This window comes from Leopardus geoffroyi, chromosome C3, assembly GCF_018350155.1.
Source record: "Leopardus geoffroyi isolate Oge1 chromosome C3, O.geoffroyi_Oge1_pat1.0, whole genome shotgun sequence".
Lineage (NCBI taxonomy): Eukaryota > Metazoa > Chordata > Mammalia > Carnivora > Felidae > Leopardus > Leopardus geoffroyi.
In genome coordinates, this window is record NC_059338.1 from 137,613,592 (window position 1) to 137,636,692 (window position 23,101).

At 35.8% G+C, this 23,101-nt stretch overlaps 1 protein-coding gene across 3 annotated transcripts in view; it reads left to right on the forward strand.

The window, feature by feature from the left end:
• PDE7A (phosphodiesterase 7A) overlaps positions 1-23,101 on the forward strand; it is a 123,750-nt gene that overhangs the window by 72,141 nt on the left and 28,508 nt on the right. For all 3 annotated transcript variants that reach the window (XM_045455078.1, XM_045455080.1, XM_045455079.1), the window contains exon 4: positions 21,120-21,271. In XM_045455078.1, the coding sequence (XP_045311034.1) occupies positions 21,120-21,271 (152 nt within the window). The remainder of the gene's footprint in view (positions 1-21,119; positions 21,272-23,101) is intronic.

Below are 23,101 nucleotides of genomic sequence, written 5' to 3' on the forward strand. Positions count from 1 at the left end.
AATCAGAAAAAATAAGAACCATGTTATAGAAGTTTTATATTCCTCCCAGTTCTAAAGACTTGTTATAAACTATAGTTGTAGTTAAGGTAGTGTGACATTGGTTCAAGCACTGAGAAATAGGCTAATGAAACATTGTAAATTTCAGAAACAGATGCACACATATTGGGGATGTTTGGTTACAAATGTAGTAATGTAGTGGAAAAGATTATCTTTTCAATAAATGGTTCTGCAGTTGGTGAGATCGAGCCCCAAATCAGGCTCTGCGCTGGGCTCTGGGATTCTCTCTCTCCCTCTCTCTCTGCCCCTCCCCCACTTGTGCGCACACTCTTTCTCTCTCTTTCAAATGAAATAAGCATTGAAAAAAAAAATTTTTTAATAAATGATGCTGAATCAATTGGCTACCCATATGGGAAATCACGAATCTTCACCCCTTATTCACATCATAACAAAAAAAATCAAATTTGGGCGTATTTAGTTTTCCAAATTATACTGATAAGTCAAATAAAATGAGCAAGAAGAATTGATTTAGTGATGTAGAGGTGGTGATAAGGGAAACCTGATGATTAAATGAATTTAAAAGAACAGGAAGATAGATGTAGCAAATACAGACAAGTGAAAGTCCTTTAGAGACTTTTCACTGCGAAGAAAAGGAAAGAGAGAGGCAGCTGTCAAGGGAAGTAGGATCCCTAAAGACAGAAATTGATAGCAAGACTGGGAAACAAAAAGACCTGGACACCTGGAAATTTTTTAAATTCTAAAATAAATGCTTTAGTCAAAGAGGAGATGAAATCTGATTTTGCAGACTATTAAAAAATGATCATTAAGACTACACATGAAAAAACGGTGAAATTCAGTTAAAGCAGTACTTATGGGAAAATTCATGGCATTAAAAATATTTACATTAATAAACAGGAAAAAATGGGGTACCTGAGTGGCTCAGTCAGTTAAGCACCCAACTTCGGCTCAGGTCATGATCTCAAGGTTGGTAGGTTCGAGCTCTGCATTGGGCTCTGTGCTGACAGCTCAGAGCCTGGAGCCCGCTTCAGATTCTGTGTCTCCCTCTGTCTGCCCCTCCGCCACTTGCACTCTGTCTCTCGAATTGTCTCAAAAATAAATAAACATTTTAAATAAAACGTTTTAAATAAACAAACAAATACATAAATACAGGAAAGAATGAAATAAGTGAATTCAATAGTCAAGTTCAAGAAGTTAGAAGAAGAATAACAAAGTACACCTAAGGAAGGATGAAGATAGCAGTTAGTAAAGATAAAAAACAGAAATTAATGAGTTAAAACCTAAAATAAAAATAAACTAAATAATTACTCTTTGCAACAAAATCGATAATGCCAGCTAACTCAGTCAAGGGATTAAATTAAGCTATGATGAATACTTAAAAACTAAGGGGAGGGGGGAATCCTTAACAGATACAAGGGAAATTAAGAATAAAAATAGACTGCCTAAGAATAATTCTGATTTGGGGCTCCTGGGTGGCTTAGTTGGTTGAGCATCCAACTGACTCTTGATTTCAACTCAGATTGTGATTCCAGCATCATGGGATCGAGCTCAGCATGGAGCCTCCTTGAGATTCTCTCTTTCCCTCTGCCCCTCTCCCCTGCTTGCTCTCTCTTTCTCTCTAAAATGAAAAAAAAAAAAAGGAATAATTTTGATTAATTTTTTGCTTAGAAAAAACATTTTTTAAATAAAAATGTTATATATGTTAACATGGGTTTATTCTATTTCTTTAAAAGACTATTTTTTAGAACAGTTTTGGGTTCAGAGCAAAATAGAGAGGAAGTATAGAGATTTACCACATACCCCCATACCACAGATGCATAGCTTCCTCTACTATCAACATCACCAACAAGTGTGATATATTGATTAGAATTGATGAATCTATATTGACACATCATAATCACCCAGAGTCCATTGTTTACATTAGAGTTCACTCTAGGTGTTGTACGTTCTATGGGTTTGGACAAATATGTAATGACACGTATCCATTGTTATACAGAGAATTTTTATTGCCCTAAAAATCCTTTGTGTTCCACCTATTTATCCCTCCTTTCCCCAACCATTAGCAACTAATGATCTTTTTACTTTATCAATTGCTTTGCCTTTTCCAGAATGTCATATACGTGGAATCATACAGTAGGTAACGATTAAGTGAATTTAAGAAAACAGGAAAATAGATGTAGCAAATACAGACAGATTGTCTGTATTTTCAGATTGGCTTTTTTAACAGGAATAATACTCATTTTAGATTACTCCTTACCTTTTCATGACTTGATAGCTTCTTTCTTTTTAGCACTGAATAATATTCCATTGCCTGGATGTACCACAGTTTATTTCTCCCCTACCTACTGAAGGACGTCTTGGTTGCTTCCAGGTTTTGGCACTTACGAATAAAGCTGCTACAAACATCTATATGCAAGATTTGTGCGGATATAAGTTTCTGACTCCTTTGGGTAAATACCAAGGAGTGTGATTGCTGGATTATATGGCAAAGAGTATGTTTAGTTTGGTTAGAAACTGCCAAACTGTCTTCCAGAGTGGCTGTACCACTTAGGATTCCTTCCAGTAATGAATGGGAATTTCTGTTGCTCCACATTCACATCAACATTTGGTGTTGTGAGTATTCTGAATCTTAGCCTTTCAAATAAGTATGTAAAGGTATCTTGTTTTAATTTGAAATTTCCTGTGGGTCATCTTTTCATAGGCTTAATTTGGCATCTGTGTCTTCTTTGATGAGGTATCAAGATTTTTGGCCCATTTCTTTAATCAAGTTGGTTACTTTCTTGTAGGACATTAAGAGTTCTTTGTGTACTATGGATAATAGTCCCGTATTAGATATGTCTTTTGTAACTATTTTCTCCCATCCTGTGGCTTGTCTTCTCATTCTCCTGACATTGTCTTGCAGAGCAGAAGTTTTTAATTTTAATCAAGTCCATCTAATCAATTTCTTTCATGGATCGTGCATGTCTTTGGTGTTGTTTCTAAAAGGCATTTCCATACCTAAGGTTGTCCAGATTTTCTTCTGTGTTATCTTCTAGGAGTTTTATAGTTTTTTATTTTATACTTAAGTCTATCATCCATTTTGAATTAATTTTTGTGACGGGTGTAAGGTCTGTGTTACATTCATTTTTTTGCATATGGATGCCCAGTTGTTCCAGCACCATTTGTTGAAGAGACTTTCTTTGCTCTTTTGTATTGCTTTTGTTCCGCTGTCAGAGATCAGTTGGCTATTTTTATGTGGGTTTATTTCTGGGCTTTCTACTTTGTTCTACTGGTCTATCTGTCTGTTCTTTTGCCAGTACCACACTGTCTTGATTTTTGTAGCTTTATAGTAAGTCTGGAAGTTGGACAGTGTCAGGCTCCCAACTTTGTTCTTCTCCTTCAATAATGAGTTGTCTAGTCTGGGTCTTTTGCCTCTCCGTGTAAACTTTACAATCAATTTGTTGATATCCACAAAATAACTTACTGGATTTTGATTGGGATTGCATTGAAACTAAGGATCAAGTTGAGAAGAACTGACATCTTGACCATATTGAATCTTCCTATCCATGAACATAAAATATCTCCATTTATTTAGTTCTTTTTTTATTTCTTTCCTCATGTAGATCTTGTATGTATTTTACTAGATTTATTAATAAGTATTTCATTTTGAGGGGTGCCAATGAAAATGGTATTGTGTTTTTCATTTCAAATGCCATTTGTTTATTGCTGGTACATAGGAAAGCAATGAACTTTTCTATATTAACCTGTATCCTGCAACCTTGCTATAATAATTGCTTATTGGTTTCAGGGATTTTTTTGTTTATTCTTTCATGTACAGACAATCATTCCTTCTGTGAACAAAGAGGGTTTTCTTTCTTTCTCTCCAATCTGTATATGTTTTATTTTCTTTCTTATTGCATTAGCTAGGACTTATAATGTTAAAAAGAATGGTGAGAGGAGACATCCTTGCCTTCTACCTAATCTTAGTGGGAAAATGTCAAGTTTCTTACCATTCAGTATTTTAGCTGTGGGTTTGTTTTTTGTTTTGTTTTTGTTTTTAAGAGGGTACATGCACGTGCACATGGGAGCAGGGGAAGGGCAGAGGGTTAAAGAGAATCTTTTTATTTTAAAATTTTATTTATTTATTTTTATTTTTTTTAGAGAAAGAGTACAAGTGGGGGAGAGGGGCAGAAGGAGGGAGAGAAAGTGAAGCAGGCTCTGCACTCAACATGGAGCCCAATGTGGTATGATCGTGTGTGTGTGTGTGTGTGTGTGTGTGTGTGTGTGTGTGTTTAAGTCTGTTGATGTGATGGATTACATTAATTTATTTTTTAATGTTGGACCAGCCTTGCATACGTGGTATAAATACCACTTGGTTGTAGTATATAGTTCTTTTAATACATTTTTGTATTTGACTTGCTGATATTTTGTTGAAGATTTTTGCACCTATATGCATAAGAGATACTGGTCTGTAGTTTTCTTAGAATGTTTGTGTCTGGTTTTACTATTAGAGTAATGCTAGCCTCATAGAGTGCGTTAGAAGTATTCCCTCTGTTACAGTCTCCTGAAAGAGATTGTAGAGAATTGGTATAATTTCTTCCTTATGGGTTCAGTAGAATTCACCAGTGAACCATCTGGGCCTGATGTTTTCTGTTTTGGAAATATTTTAATAAATATAGGCCTATTCAGGTTGTCTATTCTTGTGTGAGTTGTGGCAGACATTTACTGTGGGGTTCTGGTCAGACCTGGAGGTAAATCTCACTAAATTGTTGGGATGCCCCATGACTGGGTCTCAGAATTGGTCACACTCAGCCTCCAGAAATTCATCAGTTATTCATCTGTGCTCCAGTAAATTGTTATTCTTTCTCATCATCTCTTGGTCTCTCACATCTTGAGGGAAGTGGTTTGCCCTGTGTCCTCACCTCTCTTACAGATCCTAGAAGAGTTCAGTCTGGTCAGCTTTTTATTTATTGTTAGGACTGAGTGGCAGCTTCCAAGCTTCTTATATGTGGATACAGAAACTGGAAGTACTATTGTGTTATTTTTTAATGAAATGATAAACAAGTATTTACAAATTTCGTTTTAATTTCTATCATGGTGAATATCAGTAGCTGTAACTCATATAAGCGAGAGCTCTTTGGGTCAGTCAGTAATTTTAAGTGTAAAGGAGTTGTGAAAAGCAGCATGTTTGGGAAAGTTGCCCAAGAGTTACGTCAAATCATGAGGTCTAGAGATTTTACAGGCAAATTCTTTTGGATCTTTAGAAGACTGATGATTATTTTTAAGAAGAAAATATACTCTTATCGTACGTGTCTGTTAAAAAAAGTTTTTGAAAAAAAATTTAGCAAAAGAGATTCCAACAGCATAAAAGAACAATAGTCCAGTCTTAGTGGGTTTGTTTTAAGGAAGAATGCAAGCATAATTCAGTATCTAGATTTTGTGGGGGTGTTTTTTTTGTAACAATATATTGACAACATTGGTTGCTTCCAGGAACAAATGGGTGATTGAGAAAATGAAAGAAAAAGAAGTGTTTTATCATAGAGCCTTTTGAATTTTGATTCATGCGAATGTATTATCATTGAAAAGTTTAAATAAAATTACTTATGAATATTGTAATATTCATGAATTAGGATGTGAATAAGGATATCAGTAAAAAGGTTAATTCTAAATATTGATATTATAAAGAAAGGTGCAGTTATATTAGGAGTCTCTAGAATAACCCCTTATTTTTCACTGAATTTACTGAAATGGAGGATTTGAAACATGTAATTAATATTGGAATTTTAAATAAGGACATAAGAGACCTTTTGGTTGGGAGAGTTGAAAGTACTCTCTAGTGGAATTAAAATAGGATCGATGACTTCTAAATCATAACAAAGCCAAGAACAAATAATAAAAATTCTAAAGGACAAAACAAGAGTAGACCAAAGATATCAATGATAGTAATAAAGGTAAAGGATGAAATATACCTTCTAAGAGATGAAGAAGCTCAGATTAGGTAAAAAATGAAACCTAATGACAAACACTGGTTAAAAACAATATGAAGTAATACCAAGCTTGAAGAGGTTACGTTGGGTTTGGAGATCTACACTTGTATCCTGATCTACTGATTTACAACGATTTAGGATGGTGTCTCAGAATGTATGGAAGGGTATCTTACAACTCTTGACCTCACCATGCTGCTGTTTACAAAAGGTGAAGACTCTAGGTTGGAAATTGACTGTCACTGTAGGGTCGGTCCTGTAGTTTCTGCAAAACAATATCTCTCTAAGCCAAAAAGATTGGAGAATTCCTTTTTTTTTTTTTTTCATAGAGAAAAAATGAATCATTGTTTCCTGCTGGTATAGTAGCTATTGTTCATCACAGAGGTCGGAATTCTTAAAAGAAAAATCTTAATCTTATGTTTTATGAAATGTGATCTAATCAGAGAGTGAGCACACGCTCCTGCTATGACCTAAACCTCCCATGAGCCATCTTCAGGAGCCTTCTCTTCTTCAGACTTGGCAAAGGCACCTACCTGCCCTTAAGCAGCTCTCTGGGTTAAGTTTAAGCCTTCAGAGGGACTGAAGCATTTCAAAGACTTTAGTAATGTGTCCTCTCCATTATGTATAATTAAAAATAAGATTTTATTTTTCACAATGACACAACCTTGCATGCTGAAATTAAAATAGTTTCTACATGCTCAGGTTGCAAACTTCTAGATAGATGTATTAAATGGATTGAAATTAGAATGTCTACAGCTCCTTAACTCCCCTCTTCTGTGTACCTCTGTGGTTGTAACTTAACCTCACTCTTAATTTTCCTGTTGTCAAATTCCTGTCTCTTTCTGCTCTTTCATTGCTTAAATCCAGTCTGCATTAAATTCCTTGTATTTTGTAACCAAAAATAGCTGCCATATTTCTTTCCTCTCTGTCCTCCTTATCTCTTATCCTACTTGATTCAGACCTTTATCACCACTGTCTGGGATTATTCTGGTATTATCTTAGCCATTGTCCTTACTTTTAGGATTTATATCTTGTAATATAACCCGTGCTCTGTACCCAAAGTCGGATCTTTCGAAAGAAAGGAAAAGCTTAAAATATAGGGGAAAAATGCATCACAGCAGGTAAAGACACATAATACACTATCAGCATATTAATTAAAACTTATTTTTTTGTCAGTAATTTTGTGTTCTATCTGTTGTATCTGTGAGGTGCTGATATTTAAGTGCTAGAATAGTTTTAACTAATTTCTGGATTATGACTTTCTCCATGTTGATATATTATCTTTACTACCATATATTATCTTTACTATGAGACATCTGCATTGCAATATTGAGCTTTTCTTTTAAGGTTTTTTTTATACATACAGTTTATAATAAACAGTGTTTGGGTTTCCCCTCAAGATAGCTGGCCAGTTAGGGAACAATCCCAGGCTCCAAAGATAATAAGTAGGGCCTCAGCAATAATTTTTTTCTATAGGTATTACAGTTATCTGCCTTGAGTTTTTGTCATTTGGATTGTCTGTTATCATAAATCCTTCTCTTAAGGCCCCAGTATGATTTGTCATAGGCCTTATCATACAAGTTTTGACTTTGAGTCTTTCTGAAAGAGTATGAAGAAGCCACAGAAGAAAATCAGTTCAACACAGAAATACCTTAAATATGGAAACAGTGTCCAGCCTCACTACCAATCAAACAAATTCCTATCAAATTTAGGAGCTTAAACTATCAGCTAAAGTGCTGGTGATAGTTACTTTGTTAGAGACTCTAGGGGGCAATTCCTCAGTATGCATCAAGAATTTTAAACACTTTTTTCTTTGTTTCACCACTGGAAATGTATGCAAAGGGAATAATCATTGGTAAATGTTAATGTATGTACAAAGATGTTCACTTTGGTTTTGTTTATAATAGGGAAATGTATTAAATTGTGGTATTAGTGACTGAAATATTTAGGAGTAAAAGACCAGAATGTTTATAATCTACCCTCAGATGTTCAGAAGAAGAAACGTCCATGGACACTCTATGCAAATATTAAAGCAATGGAAAAAAATGTTAACAATGGCAAATCTGAGTAAAGGGTATTCCTTGTACTATTTTTAGTTTAGTTTACAACCTTTTGTATTTTATACCTGTATTTTGAAATGATCTCCAAACAAAAAAGGTTGGTAATTAAATTATATGTAAGCTTATTAAAAATGAAGGGTTTATAATCAGAATATATATGTTAATTAACTGGTATTGGACCAGTTCTATGGTTGCTTATTACACAACTGTGAGAATTCAAACTTTGGGAAGATGATTAAAAACTTACTTGCACTCATGTTACAGAGGGATTTTGATGGTCGCCAGTCGTCTTTGCCAAGAAGTGTTTCCCAAAGATCTGGTTTTAACCTGTAATCAGGGTTAGTCTGGCATGTTTATTGCAATGATTCTACTTTAATCAATAAATTCTCCTACATTTTTAAGTTAAATCTTTCCTGAAATGGATGTATCATACAGAAGCCTTGTTCTTAACTAGATTTTTTTCCATTTTCTTTTGTCTCTAATGCTTTTAGTGGGCTGTTCATGCTAAGCTCTTTTGTGAATTTATCAGGTATTATCTTGGTTCTGTGGGGCAAGAAATCAAAAACTTTGCCCAGATATCATCTCTCACTGAAGAGATTTTTCTGAAGCAATCTTTTACCTTTGTTTTTGTTCTTATTAACTTCTGTGTTATATAGCACATAAGGTAATATGTATCATACATATGAAAATGTTGGTGCTAACACTTTTTTGAGACCCACTGACAAATTTCAGCTTTCATCCCATTCTTAAAAGATCCCTAACTTTCAGACCTGTTCTGTCTGGGAGTTACTCCTACTAAGGTACTGATTTCTGGTCCTCCCATTTAAAAACTGATTCTTGATGTCCTTCATTCAACTAATTTGAACCTGTTTGGTCTCCCAATTTTATGGTGTGAAAATTCTATGTTTGAGGCACCTAGTGACAATGAGCAATGTATAGCACTAACAAATTGGGAGGAAAAGATAAGGGGGGTGAGAAGGAGGGAGAGAGAAATTGTTTGATTAGAGAGAGCAAGGGGCTGATGGAGACATGGGGCTGACAGGAGAGTAGTTTCTGCTGAAACTGCGTGTCCCTAACATGAGCTCCTGTGCTCTGGAGCATCATTCCTTGCTGTGATGGCTTCTCATGTTTCTGCTTTCACTCAGCTCTAAAGATCACCAGGAGACTCCTCATTTCACTTGCCTCCTTGTGAGTAAGGTGGCTTACTTTCAGTAGGCTGGATTAAAAGCCCCAAATATTCCTACAAATATTTTTCTATACCTGGTCTCTTGAAATACAATATTTTGAGTCTTCAGTTTATTGGACTTGATGAAATGAATTCTGTATTGACATTTTGTCAGAATTTGTCCCTCGTTTCCTCCTAAAATTGTATGTCCCTCAATTTAATAAGTCATTCTTTTAGTTACACCTTATTTTTAGCTTATATAATAAATACTAATATCTTTAAAATGTAAAAGAACTATTAAAACACTGCATGTGCACTCAGAAAATCGGGTGTGTCTTTTTAAAGATTCTGGGATGATTATCAACTAGTAACAGAAGCTGCCAGCTTGACAGTTACTTCTTTTCATGGAATTCACCAAAGCTTACTGACGTCATCCAGACTGGAAGGCACGGTCTCTCTGCCAATATCAGACAAGAAGTAATACAAGGAATATGGTTGTTGGGTTTTTTTTACAGCTTTTTTTTTTCATGTCTACGCAAATGCAGTTTTTTCCATTTTCTTTTACTCCTGGCACATGGTAATGTTTCAGTCCATGTAAATGTGTTTTACCCATTATCTTGAGCCTTTTATTCGTTTTAGCACTTTACTCCACCCCATAATAGGGCAGCAAGGGAACTTGTCAGGATATTTATATTGTAGTCTAAAAGCTTTTAAATTTGTAGGCTTTTAGTCATAATCCGTTTTTTTGTTCCTGGCCTCTGGCAGCTTCTGGCTAATAGTAGAGGGTGAATATAATTTTGTTGCATCAAATTGACTAAAACTGTATCTTCTACCAGTTAGATTTTATAGGGTCCTACTTATAGCTCTCTAAGTATGATCTGAATTATTAACCAGATTCAGGCTGGTTGCTGACTTTCTGTTGAATCAAATGTCTCATGTTGTCTTTATTGTAATGACTTTCTATGAAAAGATATAAAACTCCTTAAACTTTTTCTGAGATCCTCATGTGTGTTTGATTTGGGATTGTTTCCTGTCTTCCTAACAGGGCTGTGTTAGACCTCAGTACCTGTTTTATACTGAGTTATATGATCAGAAAGAACATCTGTTTGTATGTGTTTTGAGTTTAAAAGCTTGGGTCTCACTAATTTTATTGTCTTAGATGATCTCAGTCTTTAATGTGTAATAACTCCCATACAAAGGTAGATCCTGTTATATTTGGTAGCTTTTTCTGCTTCTTCCCTTTAAGTGTAAAAGTTGTTGCTTGGTGTTTCCCTCAGCCATGACTTTGTCTTTGTTACAGAATTTTTCTCATTATTTTTCCTATTGTACCACCTGGCCAGTACTTTACTATTTACAAGCATATTTTCTTCAGCCATTATTTGTTTGATCTGCTAACACAGCTATTCATCACTTGTAATTTAGTCTCATTCCAAATGAAGGCAAGCCAGCCTCTACTTACAGCTGTGGTGTTGTAGACTGAGGTCATCTTTTGCTGAGGTTTCTGTTAAATTTTAGTTTGTTCCCAATCATTCATCTGTCTTGAAATCACATCTGTAATATGTAACGTAAACAAACATGTCTATGATAGTTCACAGAGATATCACAAAAAACAAGAATCTTATGTCTTTTTCCCTGTCTTTTTCATCATGAACGTTCCTACTTCCAATCCCCTGTACCACATGCCTACATTTAAAAACCACTGATTTTTGTTTCTTTGTCCCAAGTTGACAGAACATTCTGTCCCCTAGATATCTTCTCTAACTTCAAAGCATAAATTAGGGAGCTGATATGGAATGGACATTAATCTTAATACATTTTAATGGTCTAATTGTACCTAGGAGAACTGGGGGAATAGGAGATTCAACTTTAGGCTTTATTTCACCTGTTACACTTAAGTCTTTGTTCTTTCCTTTTTTTTTTTTTTTTTTTTTTGTCTGTCTTTCTCAGTTCACTAATAAGGTAAATAAAAATGTAATGAATAAGGAGCTATCTTCAAGTCCTGAGTTTGAACATAAGAGGGATCCAACATATCATATATCCCATCTCCGAAGGGGGGAAATGCCTAATCCATAACAATAATAACAATAATCTTATAATCTTTTAAAAGAGTTTTATACCAATTATTTTATCCTGTCAAAGTGAACATTGAATTCCATAAACTAAGCTTATAAGAATTGCTTAAGGGAAAGAATATTGATTGTACAGCTTATTCTCATATTAACATTGATCTGGTTTTAGATTATGAGTAGCTTGTTTATTTCTTTGATTTGCATTAAAGCTTGGACTGTTTATATATTCATTTTAAAATAATAACATTTTACATGCAAAATATGCATATTTTGAAATCTTTTAAATATGTGCATTTATTTCTATAGTACATAAAAGTATGCTGTGGTCTCCAGGATGAAGTATGCTATCATGAAGAATAAATTTGGTTTTGTTAAAATAAGTAGTGTGAAGTCATGTGTTTAAAAATATTTGAACTTGAGGGACGCCTGGGTGGCTCAGTCAGTTAAGTGTCCAACTTCAGCTCAGGTCATGATCTCATGGTTTGTGAGTTCAAGCCCTGTGTCGGGCTCTGTGCTGACAACGTAGAGCCTGGAGCCTGCTTCGGATTCTGTGTCTCCTCTCTCTGCCCCTCCCATGCTCATGCTCTGTCTCTCTCTGTCTCTCAATAAATAGACACTAAAAAAATTAAAAATATTTGAACTTGAAGCTAATACAGTGTTATAGGTCAATTATACCTTAACTAAAAACAAATTTGATATCTATGATAACTATAGCTATTAAGTGTTAATTGTTTATTCTTTCCCAAAAAAGACATATTGCATGTATTATTTAATTTTTACAACAGTCCTATGATCACTATTTTACAGTGAGGAAATGGTAAAGACCTTAAATAACTTTCCTAATGTCACGAAACTAGTACAAGTGGCAGAACTGGGATTTAGACTCAGGTGTGTAACTCCAAAGCTCATGTATTTATCTACTCTGCTGTACTGCCTCTGCATATCAGCATGTACTGCTCTACTAAAGGCCATTGCTTTATGCACCTAGCTATTTTCTTCCTCATTTATCCACACATGCCAAGTCTAGATGTTCTTCCAAGAAAATTTGTCCCATAGACATAGATAAGTAATTATTCAGTATTTTAACAATAACCTTTCAGATATGGCTTCGTGTGTGTGTGTGTGTGTGTGTGTGTGTGTGTGTGTGTGTGTGTTTAGGAAAATTAAAGGAGAGGTTAGAATATAGAATGCCTTCAGGTTTTTTTATTCCATTACCATTCCAGATGACATTGCCCTAGACTACAGTTAAAACTGAATTTAAAAAACATTGTTTAAATAGTCTCCAAGGGTAATTCATGATTATATGCATCTAAGTGATTTTTAGGATTTTAAGGTGGCAGATATAGTGACTACAAGGCTCCCTCTTGTGGACCATTAAAGCAAGTAGCCGTCAAGTCTCAAGATCCAAAGCCTTTCCTGTTAAAAACCTCTTTTGTATAACAACTGTCAGTGACATGGATGGCTGGAAGTAATTCCCATGATCATCAAGTAACAACACTCATTTAATTTTTTGGAAGTTGATTAGTTTGTTCATGGTCACATAGTGAGGTAATGTTATATTTTAGAAGAGAAGCAACAGAGCTAACGGCTCTTTAATAGTAACTTGATTAATTCGCTGAGCCCTGTTGGCTTTCTAAGCTGGTTTGGAATGTAGGTAACCATGTAAACTAGAACAACCCTGGGACTTAGAATAAATAGTCGTGGCCTGGTGGAAGCTGGGCTTTAATAAAGACAATTTTAATCTACTGTGTATTATGCTTTGAAATAAATAATGGCACACCTTATGTTACAGAGAGAGCCCATGACAGTATTGGTAGTAGGGTCAGATTTTACATAATATGGTTAGAGGGTGAGCTTTTCAGTAACAGTCTGAATGAGGGTACTAGTCAAATTCTCAGTCACTCATTCCTGTTTCCAGTTCCCCATGTATTCTTTTTTATATATTCCTAAATGATATCTACTTATTCAACTTGATACTCTTTTTTTCTCTGTAGTGGTCTTTCCTTGTTTCAATATAAGACTTTTCCTTCTAATCGTTATAGGGAATCTGTGTATGTATGTGTGTAGAAGGGGGAAGAGTGGGAGGGAAGCAAACCTGAGGAAACTAAAAATTTCCATCTTAAAATGATCTCATCATGCTTTATCCTTGATTTATAGTTACTGATCCCTTAGATCATATTTTGGAAGCTATTCTAGGACAGTTTTGGAAGGCTCTCTCACTTTCTTTTAATGTTTACTTATTTTTGAGAGAGAGAGAGAGACAGCATGAGCGGGTGAGGGGCAGAGAGAGGGGGAGACACAGAATCTGAAGCAGGCTCCAGGCTCTGAGCTGTCAGCACAGAGTCCGACGCAGGGCTCAGACCCACAAACCGCCAGATCATGACCTGCACTGCAGTAGGATGCTTAACTGACTGAGCCACCCAGGCGCCCCTCTAATTTTCTTTTAGAAAACTTATTCTCCAGTTTGGCAGTGTGTTTTAGAAGCCATTGAAATGTGCTCCTATGTGTTTGTTCTACTTCTGAGGGTGTATTCCAAGGGAATCAACTAGGATATGTGGAAAGGTATAGTTATAAGAATGTTTATTACAGAATTATAAGAAAAATAAAAGAAACAGCCCAGAAGCAAAAAGAGTAAGTAATTATGATAATTTCATACTTTGGAATAATGAGCACCTCACAGAAAAATGTTACTTCAAATTGATGAAAATTGTGACCGATTTTTTTTTTTTTTTTTTTTTTTTTAATTCTCAGGTTAGCTAACATACAGTGTAGTCTTGGCTTCAGGAGTGGAATCTGGTGATTCATCACTTACATATAACACCCAGTGCTCCTCCCAACAAGTGCCCTTCTCAATGCCCTTCACCCATTTTCCCCACCTCCCCACCCCCATCAACCCTCAGTTCTCTGTATTTAAGAGTCTCTTCTGGTTTGCCTCCCTCTCCATTTTTATCTTGTTTTTCCTACCCTTCCCCCATGTTCATCTGTTAAGTGTCTCAAATTCCACATATGAGTGAAATCATGTGATATCTGTCTGTCTCTGACTAAACTTATTTCGCTTAGCATAATATCCTCCAGTTCCATCCACGTTGTTGCAAATGGCAAGATTTCATTCTTTTTCATCACTGAGTAGTATTCCATTGTGTGTGTGTGTGTGTGTATCACATACCACATTTTCTTTTTTTTTTTAATTAATAATTTTTTAATGTTTATTCAGTTTTGAAAGACCGAGAGAGTGGGAGACACAGAATCTGAAGCAGTCTCCAGGCTCTTGAGCTGTCAGCACTGAGCCTGATGCAGGACTCAAATCCAGGAACTGAGATCATGACCTGAGCCACAATTGGCCGCTTAACCAACTGAGCCACCAAGGCGCCCCTATACACCACATTTTCTTAATTCATTCATCAGGTGATGGACATTTAAGTTCTTCCCATAATTTGGCTATCGTTGAAAGTGCTGCTATAAACATTGGGGTACAAGTGCCCCTATGTATCAGCACTCCTGTATCCCTTGGGTAAATTCCTAGCAGTGCTATTGCTGGGTCATAGGGTAGTTCTATTTTTAATTTTTTGAGGAACTTCTGTGCTATTTTCCAGAGTGGCTGCACAAGTTTGCATTCCCACCAGCAGTGCAAGAGGGTTCCCGTTTTTCCACATCCTCACCAGCATTTGTTGTTTCCTGAGTTGTTAATTTTAGCCATTCTGACTGGTGTGAGATGGTATATCTCAGTGTGGTTTTGATTTGTATTTCCCTGATGATGAGTGTCATTGAGCATCTTTTCATGTGTCTGTTTGCCATCTGGACATCTTCTTTGGAAAGTGTCTGTTTATGTCTTCTGCCCTTTTCTTCACTGGATTATTTGTTTTCTTGGGTGTTGACTTTGTTCAGTTCTTTACAGATTTTTGATACCAGCCCTTTATCCGATATGTCATTTGCAAATATCTTCTCCCATTCTGTCGGTTACTTTTTAGTCTTGTTGATTGTTTCCTTTGCAGTGCAGAAGCTTTTTATCTTGATGAGGTCCCAATAGTTCATTTTTTTGCTTTTATTTCCCTTGCCTTTGGAGACATGTCAAGTAAGAAATTGCTGCAGCCGAGGTCAAAGAGGTTGTAGTCTGTTTTGTCCTGTAGAATTTTGATGGTTTCCTGTCTCACATTTAGGTCTTTCATCCATTTTGAGTTTATTTTTATGGTGTAAGAAAGTGTGACTGAATTTTGTACCACTCACTTAAAAAATTAAATGAAGTGGGGCACGTGGGTGGCTCAGTCAGATAAGCATCGACTTCAGCTCAGGTCATGATCTCACGGCTCATGAGTTCGAGCCCCACACCAGGCTTTGTGCTGACAGCTCAGAGCCTGGAGCCTGCTTCGGATTCTGCCTCCCTCTCTCTGCCCCTGCCCCGCTTGCACTCTGTCTCTGTTAATAAATAAACATTAAAATTATTTTTGATTAAATGAAGCAATAGCCATAAAGAACAAATTGAACTCAGGGAATAGATAATAAGGCAAGATAAAAAAAAGTGGTTGAAACATGTACATTCAGAATCAAGAAAGAGTAGAAACAAGGGGTACCTGGGTGGCTCAGTCAGTTAAACATCTGATTCTTTGGCTGAAGTCATGATCTCACAGTTCATGAGATTGAACCATGCATGGGACTCTGTGCTGACAGCACAGAGCCTGCTTGGGATTTTCTCTCTCCCTGTCTCTCTGCCCCTCCCCTGCTTGCTTGCTCGCTCACTCTCAAAATAAATAAATATTTAGGAAAAAAACAATAGAAGCAAAAGTCCAAATATATCACAGAAATGAAGGCATTTGGTAGGACCAAAGGTGTAGAATATGCAGTAACCAAGATAATGAGCATAGGGGATAGAAATGAGAAAAGCAGTCTGCAGTCACACCACCCTGAGTGCACCCAATCTTGTGTGATCTCAGAAGCTAAGCAGGGTTGGGAAAAATAAGAAAGCAAACAAAACAAATGATTAAAACGAATTGGAGAGGAAGTGAGATACAGATGATAGGTAAAGTCGTTTCAACATAACAGTTTAGTCTCCGAATAATAAAGCTAAAATAGTGGAACACAATAAATATTTAGCGATACCATTCAAGAAAACTCTTCATAAGTAACAGAAGAGTTAAAATGACATATTGAAGGAGCACACCATGTATGAGGGGAAAATGATCCAGAATGGTTCACAGTGGGGTATATCTTAGCAAAGTCATTGGACTTTAAGATCAAGAGAGTTTCTGTGGGTGGCCATGGCAAAAGACCAAGTCACTAAAGGGGGGAAGTACAGGGTTTGCCTCAGACTTTGCAAACCTCAATGCCAGAAGATAATGAATCAGTACTTTGAAATACACTCCAGGAAGGAAAATGAAAGACAAGAATTTATATTTAGTCAAGCTGTCTGTCAAATACAAAGACTACCATTCAAAGATATATTGTTTGTGAGATACATTATTATCATGAAAGAAAAAGTATATACTCCGTCAACTAACAAACATTGGGAAAGGGAAAGTAGGATATAGAGTCATTTCCTTGCGTGTAATAACAAAATATTAAAGGATGATGTCTTAAGCTGACAAATCAAGAAGTGGAAATATAAGCATATTTTACAAAATGAAGGTATTTTTTGTAAATTGTAAAGTTGTAGCAACGCTCTTCAGGGCAGTACTGGTTAAACAGATTATGGTTCATCCATATCATGAAATACTTGATAGCCTCATAAAAAAATGAGGAAGGTCTCTATGTACTGATAGGGAAGGAGCACCAAGATAAAAAGCAAGATGCAGAACATATAATGGAATATATGGTACCATTTATGTAAAAGGAGTAGAAAAACAGTACATAAGGATTTCATACATTTGATCAAAAAACTCAAGAAAAATACACAAGAATCTTTAAGAAAAAAATTATCTTGGGGGAAGGCTTGGGAGGTGGTTGGATGGATGACTGGGTAGGGGTTAGGTTTGGGTTTGTTCTTTTTTTTTTAATGTTTATTTATTTATTTTGAGAGAGAGCATGCACATGCATGAGTGGGTCAGGGGCAGAGAGAGAGGGGCGGGGGGAGGGAGAGAGAATCCCAAGCAGGCTCCACACTGTCAGCGTGGAGCCCGATTTGGGGCTCAGACTCAAGAACACGAAATCATGACCTGAGCCAAAATCAAGAGTTGGATGCTTCACCAACTGAGCCACCCAAGCGCCCTTCCTTTTCATTTTTGTAGTGCAAGTGCATTACATATTACTAATTAGACTAATGGAATATCGAATATTCTCTTCCTCCTTCCCCCAAATTCTGGTCCCGTATTGTCTTAAGCAAAGCTCTGAGGTAGTTTTAGCTGCTATCTCTACAAGGTGTCATGGGATTTTCATTCTTTCCAGAATGTAATCTTCTTAAGTAATCTTCCCCAGGCCTTCTAGGTGCAGAAAACACTGTTCTGTGATTGATTTGCTATTTCATATGGACAGGTTCTCTGTCCTTTCTTAGGTTGTCTGCAAAATAATCAGTACTTATTAAGGCTGGTTCTGTCATTAAATGAAAACTCTGTTTCTTATCCTTTGTGTAGGTTATTTATGGGATTGGTCTTGCTGGATGCATTGGGCTCCTATGAGTGAGCATTTCCCCTTGAGTTAGTGTCTAATATTCATTCTCAACTTAATATGGTCAAAACAGAAGTCTTGATAACATGTACCAACTTTAGAACTCTATGAAATAGGAAGATACGAATTACATTTAGTTTTTGTTTTTTTCATTTAAGGAAGGTGAGACATTAAGAGGTTGTGACTTGTCAAAAATTACTCAGAAAATAGGAGTAAGGCAGGGGCAAGGAGGGTGCTGCCAGACTGCCAGATGTCTTAACCATTGATAATGTGAATCCTGCCTTGTTGATATGAGGATTTAGCATGGTGGACTGAGTTATTGGGGTTTTCCCCTCAAGTGAGGCTAATTTGTTTTTTGGTCCTTGTGCAGTTATGCTCCCAAAGAGATTCTCACACTTATTTCCAGGGTGCATGAGTTTGGATATATAATTGGAAAGCAGTGATGCTACTATTATTAGTGTATACACGTATGCACACACATATATGCACATAGTGATTCAGTATAATTGCCAGTGACAAAACTGTTACCTTTTGTGATTTAAGATCACTTGAAGGGAATGCTCATGAAATCATGCTCATGACTTTGAACTCTTTTCCATAATGAATAGAAGACATTCTGCAACATTTTCTAGAAGTTTTCTAAATGCTTTGGTTCTAATGCATTAATTGTATTGCATTTCTACTTTGGTTTCTAAAGTTGTGTGTGTAAAATGGGGGCGATAGTCTTGTCATCTTCACAGGATTGTTGCGATCACTAAATGGGATAGCTTATGTGAATGCGCTTTTGTAAAACTGTAAGGTGCCTTATCAAAACAGAGATGGTGGTGCTAGTATATGCTAATTAGTCTCACCTGTTCCTCATATGTTCCTACCATTCAACTCTGTCCCTTCCCGATTCACTCTTTTCTAAGAATAGGACTAAAAGGATCATATTAGACTTAAATTTGTGTACCTTAGCTTTTTTCCCCTCTGTGTTTCTTTTTCTGCATGCGTTCGTCTATGTAAAGACAATTTTGAATAATGTCATACAGAATCTTACACTTAATAATTAAACAATAGAGATATAATAAAAACCTATGCGTAATAGTGTGGACACGGGCTTTGTAAACAGACAGTTCTGTGTTTTAAAATCCACTTGTCCTATGTTGGCTGTGTGACCTTGGGCAGGTTACTTAATCTCTTGTAGACTCAGTGTTCTCATGTGTAAAAATGAATGATAATATTTATCTTTTGACATTGTTGCGGACTAAATGAGGTACTTTTTGCAAAGCACTTTGGAACATTGTTTTCACAGAACACTTAGTCTACCCTCATGTCCTCAAACATGCAAATTCTAGTTCAGACATAATCACTTGATTAGTAGTTTTACCATTTTTGTTGTACTCCTTTTAATGTAAGTTACATTGATAAAGATCAGAAATTTAACTCCACAGTTGCTCTAAAAACTTTCTATTTTAGATTCACTGGAATGAAAAATGAGTACATTATGAAAAATGTACATAACAGTGTATATTATTTTATTTCTGGCTTATGTGAGTATATGGGAGCCTGAAAATTCATCAGCTATTTCAAAACAAGGATGTGTTTATTCATTATATTTTACATATACCTAGCCGGTGCTATTATTAGCATTTGGAATAAAGAGATGAAAAAAAAAAGTAGTTCTTGGCTACACTGGAGGTCACCATTTGTCAAAGGAGACAGGTAAATAAGTGGTTATAATCCAATATCAGAAGTAGTCTGATAGAGGTCTGCACAGGGAGCTTTGAGAACCCAGAGGAGGCACCTCCCACTTCTACATGGGGAGTGTGCGTGCAGTCGTTTAGATGTGCCTCCAGGGAAAATGACATCTGAGTCACATCTGGAACGAGCTAGAACCTGTAACATGAAGCCTTTTCTTCAGACTAAGGACAAGAATTCATTTTAAGATGATGTGGAGCCAATGAGTACTTTTATTTAAAGCAACATGAGGGGCGCCTGGGTGGCTCAGTCAGTTGGGCATCCGACTTCGGCACAGGTCATGATCTCACCATCAGTGAGTTCGGGCCCTATGTCAGGCTCTGTGCTGACAGCTTGGAGCCTGGAGTCTGCTCTGGATTCTGTGTCTCCCTGTCTCTCTGCCCCTCCCCTGCTCGTGCTCTCTCTCAAAAATTAAAAAAAATAATAATAAAGCAACATGAATGGATTGGGAATTTAGGATAACTACCTGGAAGCATACCTCCAAGCAGTGGCATCACATCAGTTTTATCATCATCTACATTGCAACCAGTTACTTAATATATCCAGCTCATGGATACGTTATCTCACTCAATCCAGCACCCTTTGAACTGCATATTAATTGCCATTATTCTATAGATATGAAAACACAGGGTAATACAGGTTAATAGAGGAGTTAGTGACTGGATGCATAAGGGAGAGTATGTTTGATCACCTGCCCTTCTTCCTGGTGGGTTTAAGTTAACAGAAGTTAAGATGAGAGATGATAATTGTTGATCCTTAGTCTCCTTTTTCATGTGTTTTATATATTATAAAGCATTTCACTGAATTTAGTTTGATTCTAGAGTTTAAAGATAACATGTGTTCCCTAGAAGATGGCTTTTAACCCAAGTCTGTTACTTCGTCTGGTACCTAAGGAAACTGGTTTGTTCTAACACTAGAGGAAAAAATGGTTGTGTTAAACTTCCTCTTCCTTAGAATTTTTCATCTTACAGGATTTTTGTCTCTATTCTTTAGAATTCTTAATAGAATATGTTACTTAATTTTCCAGTCCTTCTCCTTTTCCTCTAAATAAAATTATCTTAATATTTGAAATGATATCTCCTTAGGATTTGAGACGTTGTAGTTGTGTAATTGTTAAATTCTCATATGTAACTGGGGACCTGGATTCTCAGTATGAAGGGTAGTTTGAAACTACATTTTTGTCTTTCTTCTGCATAATGTCTATCGAGTATATTCAAGCAATAGAATGAGAGGTGATAATTCTTCAGAGTTAAAAACAAAACAAAAAACCTGATTATTAATCCAGCCACATTCCTCATTAGCTTTCCAAATCCTGTCAAAATTGACCGTTTACCCCTTCATTTTTAGTTCTTTAGTTGAAAATACAAATGAAGTACTTCTTCTCTCCTAGAAATGTGGTATAATGATTCGTTTTTTTAAAAAGGGTTTGTATGTAACTAGAAAGGAGTATGACAAAGATTGTGTGTGCACAGTTTCGACTTGCTATACTCACCTTTTACTTCTTTTATTTCAGCTCAATCTGAAATTGAAGTTTCTGTGTCTGCAAGAAATATCAGGAGGTTACTAAGTTTCCAGCGGTATCTTAGATCTTCTCGCTTTTTTCGCGGTACTACTGTTTCAAATTCTCTAAACATTTTAGATGATGATTATAATGGACAAGCCAAGGTGTGTATAACTTTTTCAAGAAAACATTAATTTTTGATAAGTTTCATGAAACCCTTTTTTTCCCATATGGGATTGACTTATTAGAACCTTTTTTTGTATGCAAAAATTAGTTAAGCCCATTATTCAGTTTTTCCTTTAGAGCGGGTGTTCATTTTATAATTAGGTATTACAGAGCAAGGGAAATCTCTGAAGTAACTAAAAGAATGAAAATGTTTTTGTTTATTGTAACAGTAAGTAACAAGTAGATCAGTAAACATTAAACTATAAGATCACACTGAATTTTAACTCTGGGAAGAATATTATGGCTATTCTGATCTAATGTCTATATGCTATACATAAAGAATCTATGACCTAAAGAGCATCAGGGATTGTTTGAGCTCACCCACTGTTTAGAGGTAAACCCAGCATAGGACTTTAGGTCTCATGACTTACAGTCAAATGATTTTTATAGTCTCTTGCATCACTGAGCTATTTTGAGGGTTTATACATTTTCTAATTAAGCCCAGTGATTGTGAGCATTATTTATATAGTTTAAAAGAAATGTCTTAATGAAGGTGGAGCTCAGATGAGCTTGTTTTTGACCAAATGAGAGTTTTTAATGATCTTATGTTTCTGATATTTTTTAAATTATTTTTTTACCTAATATTTACAGGCCAGATTTTGTAAGTGTGTGTACATAGGGCTAAGGTACCTTCTTTACAATTACATTAAAGTGCAAAAAAATTGTTTCCCTGTTTGTGAAAGAAATCTATAGAAAAGTGTTCATGCTTTCTTTAAATTGTAAAAAGTTTACAGGTTCTGCTTTTTAACATGAAAATATCGGGGCACTTGGGTAGCTCAGTCGGTTAAACGTCTGACTTCAGCTCAGGTCATGATCTCATAGTTCCTGGGTTTGAGCCTCCCGTCGGGCTCAGTGCTGACAGCTCAGAGCCTGGATCCTGCTTCAGATTCTGTGTCCCTCTCTCTCTCTGTCCCTCTCCCGCTTACACACGCACACATGCTCTCTCTCAAAAATAAACATTAAAAAAAATTAAAAATAAACAAAATGAGAATATTGATCTGTTTTTGAGTGGTTGTTAGTACTATCAAATAATCACTATTAGTAAGAGTATTTCTTATGCCAATTTATTGATAGATGTGTACAACAGTGAACTTTCCACAAAAATTTCAGGTTACAAATATATAGTGTAAAAATATGAATTTGGTTTGGTTGTTGTGAGATTTATTTGCTCAACTGAAATACACATCAACTTAAATGTAATAAAGGCTATTAATTATTGTATAATGATATTTAAAGAATATAAATAAATACCTGTAAGTTGGGAGTGTTTTTTTTTTTTTTAAGAAAAGGAATGACAAATAACTTAAGCATAGTGTAGTATAGATTCAAGTGCCTAGGTTCCAGAATCAGACCACCTGAGTTAATTAATATCCCAGCTCTATTACTTTCTAGCTGAGCAAGTTAGTTACTTTTAGCCTGTTTCCCCATATATAAAGGAGGGTTAAAGACAACTCCTACTTCATAGTCTTGGTATGAATAGTAAGAGTAAGCAAAACACTTTTAACAGTACCTGGAATATAGTAAGTACTCAACTATTATAACTTATTTTTAAAATCTAATTTCTAGACCATGCCATGTATGAACCATATATGGTCCATAGTGTTAAATTATGTTAGAATTCTTGAAAAGTTCATGGGAGTATAGGAATGAATTGAAAGAAACAATAACCTTACTTGTACATTCATTAATTGGAATACAAACTATTTGGTTTTCCAAATGGAGATTACCCTTTGGACACTTTTTTGGAACCAGTTGGAAAGGTCATGATT